Below are 7,574 nucleotides of genomic sequence, written 5' to 3' on the forward strand. Positions count from 1 at the left end.
GAAAACACAAATTTAATATAAAAACATATTTCCTGAAATTGCAAATTATTTAAAATATAAAAATATAATTTTCAACAGAGAGAATTTATCAAAATAGAAAACAAATGAAGTTTGAAGTTTAAAGATAATAGGATCGACCACTCACGACTAGCTAGCGCGGACTTTCGAGTAATAGATAGATAGATAGAGAGACAGACAGACAGACATATAGCTCGCTCGGGCCAGTCATGGTATTTAGCTGTCAGTAGCCAAATAATCGACAGGCCAGCAACAGGCAGGCAGACAGACAGATACTTCACTAGCAGTGAGCACTTTCACTTCTGACAGCTAATAGCATGACAGTGCCAAAAAAAATCTATATATCCATTTTACCCGAAGTTATGACACAAAAATTGGATCTTGAGTATTTTTCGAAAGTCCCCTCCCCACCCCCAGGGTTGTCAGCGCGCATTTCTTTTTTCATATTAGTTTTCCACACACTTAACACCCACCAGGCTGGTTAATTTTTTTGTTGTTGTTCCCGGGTGAAGGTCTTTATATTGACCTACTTTTATAGGCTAATCAATGACATGGAAATCATTTTCACTATATATAAATCAATAGAGTTATTAACAATTAAAGTTTGAAAATTTTGGGTAATTTTAGCCAATCTTAAGCCGGATACATTCATGCGTGTTTCTGTGTTAACAAATATATTGAAACGACTTGCTTTACCTATTTGTTGACAATTGTGAAAAAAAAAAAACACTTGTGAAAAATTGTCAGCCACCCACTTTAGAAACTCCATATCTAAAATGAATCCCTTATCCCCATGAGAACATAAGGAGAAAATAAATGAATATTCTAACCTGTAGAGCTTTAATTACATGGATATTACAAACATCAATTTCTGGATGCTTCACACCAGTGAAGTCTTTTCTGGCTACCATTACACCCTCCTTGAAGAGGTGTTCATAAATGGCAACTCGGTTCTTTTTGGGCATCAACATCCTGTAAAAGAAAAAAAAATGAATTAAAAGTTGAGTTGAAATTAAAAAAAAAAAATTCTTTCCATGAAATGAGATATGAAAAAACTTTTAACTCGTACAAGTTACAAACATTTATATTAATAATTTTTAACAACTTATTAGTGTCTGAGAAATGTGAGAATGCAGGAGCTATAGAGATTTGTGAATGACTTCGAGGAAAAGCAGTACATGATTTTAATAGAACATTTTAATTTTTAACAGTAAAGTTGCTAATCAACCATTCAAATGTAACGAAATTCATTCAAATAGAATCCGTTTGAATTATTGAAACACTACAAGCTATTTGAAGAATTTAATCTAACATTCAAAAACACTTTTTCTTAATTTGGCGTAATTTCGATTAGTGTGTGAAGTGTTAAAATATCACGATTTACTGCAAATATCGAAAACGAAATCGTTTTACTACAGACGGTAGCGCAGTGGTTGCAAACATAAGTCGATAATTTCTAAATCTTAAAATTTCAGTGTTATAATTTTGTTGAGAGCCAAAACATTTTCTCTCTCCATCAAACACGTACTTTCTATACTAAACATTTCGTTTCGGTGTTTCAATCAGGTTTTTAATTATTTTCCTCATTTCTCGAAATGACGCTGAAATTCTCTGCTTTATGAGAATAACTAGACGGTTCGATCGAAAATTAATAGAAAAATAAATTCACTGTAAAAAAAAAAGTCACTTCTAACGGCTAGGAACACGTTGCTGTAATCAATTTTTCAAGGGATTAATATTTTAAGTCGCTTTTAATTGACAATTTCAAGAAGAGTGGTCCCGGTGCGCGCACTCGCACATATATATATAAATATGCATATATCCATACATATATGTACATACCTACATCTATATGTATACATACATGCTTATATGGGTGTCATCCCTAGTTTGATAAATTTTTTAATAAGTGGTAAAATACTTTCAGAAGAACGGTAAGGTACAAAGACTAAAAACCCATTTTTATCCTCTTTATCTCATCTACGATGTGCCCAAGTCCACAAATTTGGTAGGGATTACGCAAAAGATAATTACTTGTAATGTCCCTCATGTACTGAATAGTACCATATATATATATATCAAATACACGCATATAAACGCAGTTGTGAGCGCGCGGTTAACATTCTCGTGCTTATTTCCGCGCCCCTACCTCGAATTCGTCGAGTTTTTAATAAACAATGTTGATAAAATGAATTTTAAAAAGAAATAATTGCTTCCAATTGGTACAATAACCGTTAACTTTTACCTTATTTAACAGTAGTGGTATTAGTTCTATAATTAGTAAGCGCAATGTCGGAAAAAACTGTATTTGAAATCTACGTAAGAGGACACACGTGTGAACAAATTTCTCCGAAAAACAATTATTCTGAAGAGATCAGTGATTTACAATCAATGCTAACTAGCAAAATTAAAGATGCGATGAAATATAAAAAGCAGTAAAATATAGAAAACATCTTAAGACTTATTTTAACAAAAATAGAACACGGATTATATATAGTATAACATAATCAATGATAAATTATTGAATATAAATGCTAAATAAACATTCTAAATGAATTAAAAACTCATACAAACGATAGAGAAAGAATTAAATTAAATATCTAACGCAAAATGAAAGATCGATGAATATTTTTAAAAACATAATTATATAGATTAAGTGGAAAGCAAACTTACTTGTGCTGTCAGTAGGAGATTACAAACCGGAAAGGAAATTTAGCCGCTAGAGAGAATATAAGGAAAGATAACTCAATAGAAATTGGATTCATTAACAAATGCACAAAAAAAATCGTTCAATTTTTTTTTTTTTTTCTGAACAGTTAGGATAAACACTTAAGACAAATAGAATAAAATTTTATTAATAATATTTTGTCTTAGATGAACATAAAGTACAAACAGAAACATTTTAAGACGAACTTACCTAGTAATACACGTTAGAACCGCACAAACCGGAAGAAAAAGGAAATCAAGTTCAATAACTCTTAGACTTTATTGTTAAGGAGAGTTCCGTAGTGAGTTATCGATCGTCATTCATTTGTTTATTACCTAAAGCGCTTTGAATCAGTCACCTCTGTCGATGCACCTATGATCAATGCATTCCCAGTGTGACGATCTCGTCTTTTTGTTTATATCCTTTTGTTAAGACTCTAGCATGTGTTTTGAGTGAGAATTTTGACGCTGTTATCAAACAGTTCGAAAACCGCGTAACAGTACCCCTCACCCTTAGCTAATCTTAGCGATGCGTTTCAAATTCCTAATTTTCTAATGATCCGTACTGTCACTTCTTCAAATTTCTTGAAACTATTAGACTTTATGTCTAATGAAAGAAGAAACAATTATACTTCCACAATTAATAGTAATATTTTAGATTGGTAATTTTTGTCCCCAATCTCAGTGAAGGATATAATTTTTTTTTAATTATCTATAGGGGCGGAAATCTGGTTTAAGCACCCCATATAACTCGTAACTTTTTTTATTTTTGCGAATTTGTATTCTACACATGAGAATTCATACGATTATGCAAAAAAAAAAACAAATGTGTAAGATTTAAGGGTGACCTAGCTGTTGTTTTTAGCACATCATATCTGAGACCTTCTTCGTTTCTTTGTCACTGACATGTATCGATGGTTTTCAATATTTTTCACGCCATAAATACATTTAATGGAATGATGATGCATCCAAAGGTAGTCCATTGCTATGATTTAAGCAAAAACTTCGGACTGTCTATTTTAAACTCTGATTTTAAAGATTCGTAAAAGAGTGGAACTTTTAGTATTTATAAACGGGATTACTAACTCACTTTGAAAGGTTTGCGTTTTCAATCCAGGGACAGGAAATATGAACCAAATACCTGATGCATAAAAGGGACAGAGATGCAAGAAAAACATCAAAATGTGATAACTGATGCAGACTTTGTGGAGTTAACACCAACGATATCATCCACATCATAAGCAGTTGTCCAGAAATGTTGTCGCAATATTATCTACCGATGAGACATTATTGTAGCAAAGACACTCTATATTGAGATCCATCGGAAGGATAATTCTGAAGCCAAACACATAAGAGGCCATAGCCACTCGTGATCAGAAAGAATACTGGTGGAATGTCCCGGTGAAATCTTCACTGGGACATGTAAATATAATAAACCATAGTCATTTGGGAAGGAGAAGAGAAAATGTGTACGGTAGTGGAAATCAGCTACTCAAAGGATGTTAACATAAAACTAAAAATCAGTAAAAAAAAAAAAAAAGAAGAAAATAACTATGCTGAATTATTGAGAAATTTGCAGTTACTATACCTGAATTACAAGTTTATACCTGTAATTATTGGGGCACTGGCATATGTAACAAACTGTCTAAGCGTCGATCTTGGGGAATTAGGCTTCTCAAAACCAGAAAGAAAGCTGATTCAAAGACTACAAATCCAGACCATCACTGCAACTAAAAATTCGTAAATTTTTCTGGAAGTTTACCATTTACATATATATGCACATGTCTCGACATGCAACTGTATTGCATGAGAATGCATAAAACATCATCATCATCGTTTAACGTCCGCTTTCCATGCTGGCATGGGCTGGACAGTTTGACAGAAACTGGCCAGGCAAAAGCCTGCACCAGATTTCTGTGTTTTGACACGGCTTTTACTGCTAGACACCCTCCATAACACCAAGCCACCCAGCAGAGTGGACAGAGTGCTTTCTACTTGGCACAAGCAGAGGCGAAGTCAGTTTGAACATGGTTTTTACTGCTGGATGCCCTTCCAAACGCCAACCACTTTACAGTGTAGATTTAATGCTTTTCGTGTGGCACCAACACTGGCAGGGTCACCAAGTAATTTGCAAGACAAAGATCCTTTGAGAGAAGAGAGAGCATTGGAAGAGGAAAACAAAGATCTTTTGAAAGGAGGTGATTTTGTGTCAGACGATGAAAGGTTTGAGTGTGACGAAGAGACAAAGAGGTAGAAAAAAGTGTCTTATTGTAGAAGAGGTACATGTTTACCCGGTCAAAGAGAGATCAAGAATGAGGGCAAAAATAGGTGTAAAGGAGATACATGGCTATCCAGCCTGAGAGAAGAGAAAGAGAGAGTGGGAGATAGTAAGAGAAACATGGTGGCGAAATGCCAGGGTATACTCATCAGAATATAAATGGGATGGTAGAGTAAAAGGAGGGAGATATAGATGGCGGCAAGTGCTCAAGGTATGGAAGTCTTAATGTAAGTGACAGGGTATTGCCAAAGAAGCAAAAGGGCCAATAGTAGTGCAGTGACTGGTGAAAAACTGAGTATATAGAAGGGATGGGGGACTACGGGATAGTAATGATGCAGTGGGCAGGGATAAGCCTAGTGCATGTAAGGTGTGTGGAAAGTTTTATTGTTACGTGCGAGTGGAACACAGCGCTTCTAGAACTCAGTTTGGCTGACTGGGCGGGCCTTCTCAAGAACCTCATATCGTCAGACATCTCAATCCATTGTCATTTCCTTCGTGAGGCCCAGCAACCTGAGATCGGTTCTCACCACTTCATCCCATGTCTTCCTGGGTTTCCCTCTTCCACGGGCACCGTCCACTTTCAGAGATCGGCACTTCTTTATAAAGCTTAGCCTGGATTGACTTTGCCTTTCATGTTTACGGGACCGATAAAATAAGTAGCAGTTGAGCACTGGAGTCAATGTAATCGACTTACCCCTCCCCTGAAATTGGTGGCCTTGTGCCAAAATTTGAAACCAATGTTCAACGTATCCATTCGTAAGAAAGTAGAATACGATTCGAGGAATATTTCGCTGCTACTTCAAGCGACCCGCAGTTTCCTTCACGCAGTTGCTTATATCCTTTGTACATTCGGTTGGAACAACTTCCTATGATTACACTGGTCTACAAGGTTTTTGGTGTTTAGGAAATAAAAATCGGTCTCCTGAATTCAAATATAACCTTTTTAAGTTATTGAACATCCCTATTATCACTATGTATGTGTGTACGTCCAGTACGCAGTGTTCGTTACCTTATTCTAATTCTAAGTTTATTTTTCTTTTTTCCGTAGTTTTTAGATGTTGTGGTGAACTAAGCAATAGAAAGTGAGCAAGATGTCCTCTTCAAGAAAGAGTTGCGTTAATTCTCCAAATGTGTTTTGTTATATTTGTGGAGAATATACATTACCTAAAAATCGAAAAAACATCACTGATTTTGTTGAAAGAGCATATACGGCATATTTTGGGGTCAAGCTGGAAGACCAAGATAAACACTGGCACCGCATAGTGTCTGCAAACAATTTACAGAACATTTGCGACAATGGACTACAAGGACAAGGAAAAGTATGAGGTTTGCTATTCCAATGGTATGGCGGGAGCCCTATAATCACGTAGACGGCTGCTATTTGTGTATTCTAAATTTGAAGGGTATTAACTGGAAAAATCGACAAACACTTGTCTACCCTAATCTTGCCTCTGCTATTAGACCGGTTTTACGCAGTGAAGAGCTTCCTGTTTCTGTCTTCAATGTCTTGTCTCAAATAGCTTTGCCCTCAACCAAAGAAGATTCATCACCTGAAGATGACACTAGAGTTCAAGACTTTTTTGTTGAGACTTTACCTCAGCTATTCTCCCAAGTAGGTTCGTGACTTGGACCTCCCAAAAAATTCTGCAGAACTGTTGGCTGCCCGACCGAAAGTGAAGAATCTTCTAGAGAATGGTGTCCGTATAAACTGTTATCGGGACGGCATGAAGAGTTCCTTTCTTTCTTCGCAAAAGAGGAAGAGCTAGTTTACTGCAGAAATGTTAGTGGGCTTTTTATAATAAACTTGGCATTGAGGAATACAAACCAGAAGAATGCCGTCTTTTTAACAGACAGCTCTAAGCATAGTTTAAAATGTGTATTGTTGCACACCAGAAATGTGTATGGCTCTGTCCCTCTCGACCACTCAACAACTCTGAAGGAAAAATATGAAGAAACTAAGTTGGTTTTAGAGAAGATATTGTATCATGATCATAAATGGGTCGTCTGCGTTGACTTAAAGATGGTGAATTTTCTCATGGGATTGCAATCTTGTTAGACCAAATACCCAAGCTTTTTTTGCATGTGGGACAGTAGAGACCGAGTAAACCACTATATTAAGAAAGACTGGTCGCCTCGAATAAATATGGCTCCATATAGAGCTGCCAATATATTGCAAGAACCATTAGGTGAGCGAGATAAGATCATTTCCCCACCCTTGCACATCAAACTTAGATTGATTAAACAATTCGTTAAAGCTCTTGACAAAATTGGGGAGTGTTTCAAGTATATCTGCAGTGTATTTCCAGACTTGACGATTGAAAAACTTAAAGCAAGGATTTTTGATGGACCACAGATCCGTAAGCTCTTGAAGGACACAAATTTCGTGAAAACGATGAGCGAAAATGAAGCATCAGCTTGTCTAGCCTTTGCAGAAGTAGTGCAAAACTTTCTTGAGAAACACAAAAGTGAAATATATAAAGACTTTGTTAACAATTTGATATCAACTTTTCGTAATATAGGAGCGAATATGAGCATCAAAATGCATTATCTTTTTAGTCATCTTGATCTTTTT

General features: G+C 35.8%; 1 protein-coding gene across 1 annotated transcript in view; it reads right to left on the reverse strand.

The window, feature by feature from the left end:
* LOC106875691 (40S ribosomal protein S10) overlaps window positions 1-2,954 on the reverse strand; it is a 15,414-nt gene extending 12,460 nt beyond the window's left edge. The window contains exons 1-3 of the mRNA XM_014923939.2: window positions 2,936-2,954; window positions 2,692-2,737; window positions 849-990 (exon numbers count right to left, since the gene is read on the reverse strand). Coding sequence (XP_014779425.1) covers window positions 849-989 — 141 coding nt within the window. The 5' untranslated portion in view covers window position 990; window positions 2,692-2,737; window positions 2,936-2,954. The remainder of the gene's footprint in view (window positions 1-848; window positions 991-2,691; window positions 2,738-2,935) is intronic.
* Between the last annotated feature and the right edge of the window lie 4,620 nt (window positions 2,955-7,574).

This window comes from Octopus bimaculoides, chromosome 7 (genome assembly GCF_001194135.2).
Source record: "Octopus bimaculoides isolate UCB-OBI-ISO-001 chromosome 7, ASM119413v2, whole genome shotgun sequence".
NCBI lineage: Eukaryota > Metazoa > Mollusca > Cephalopoda > Octopoda > Octopodidae > Octopus > Octopus bimaculoides.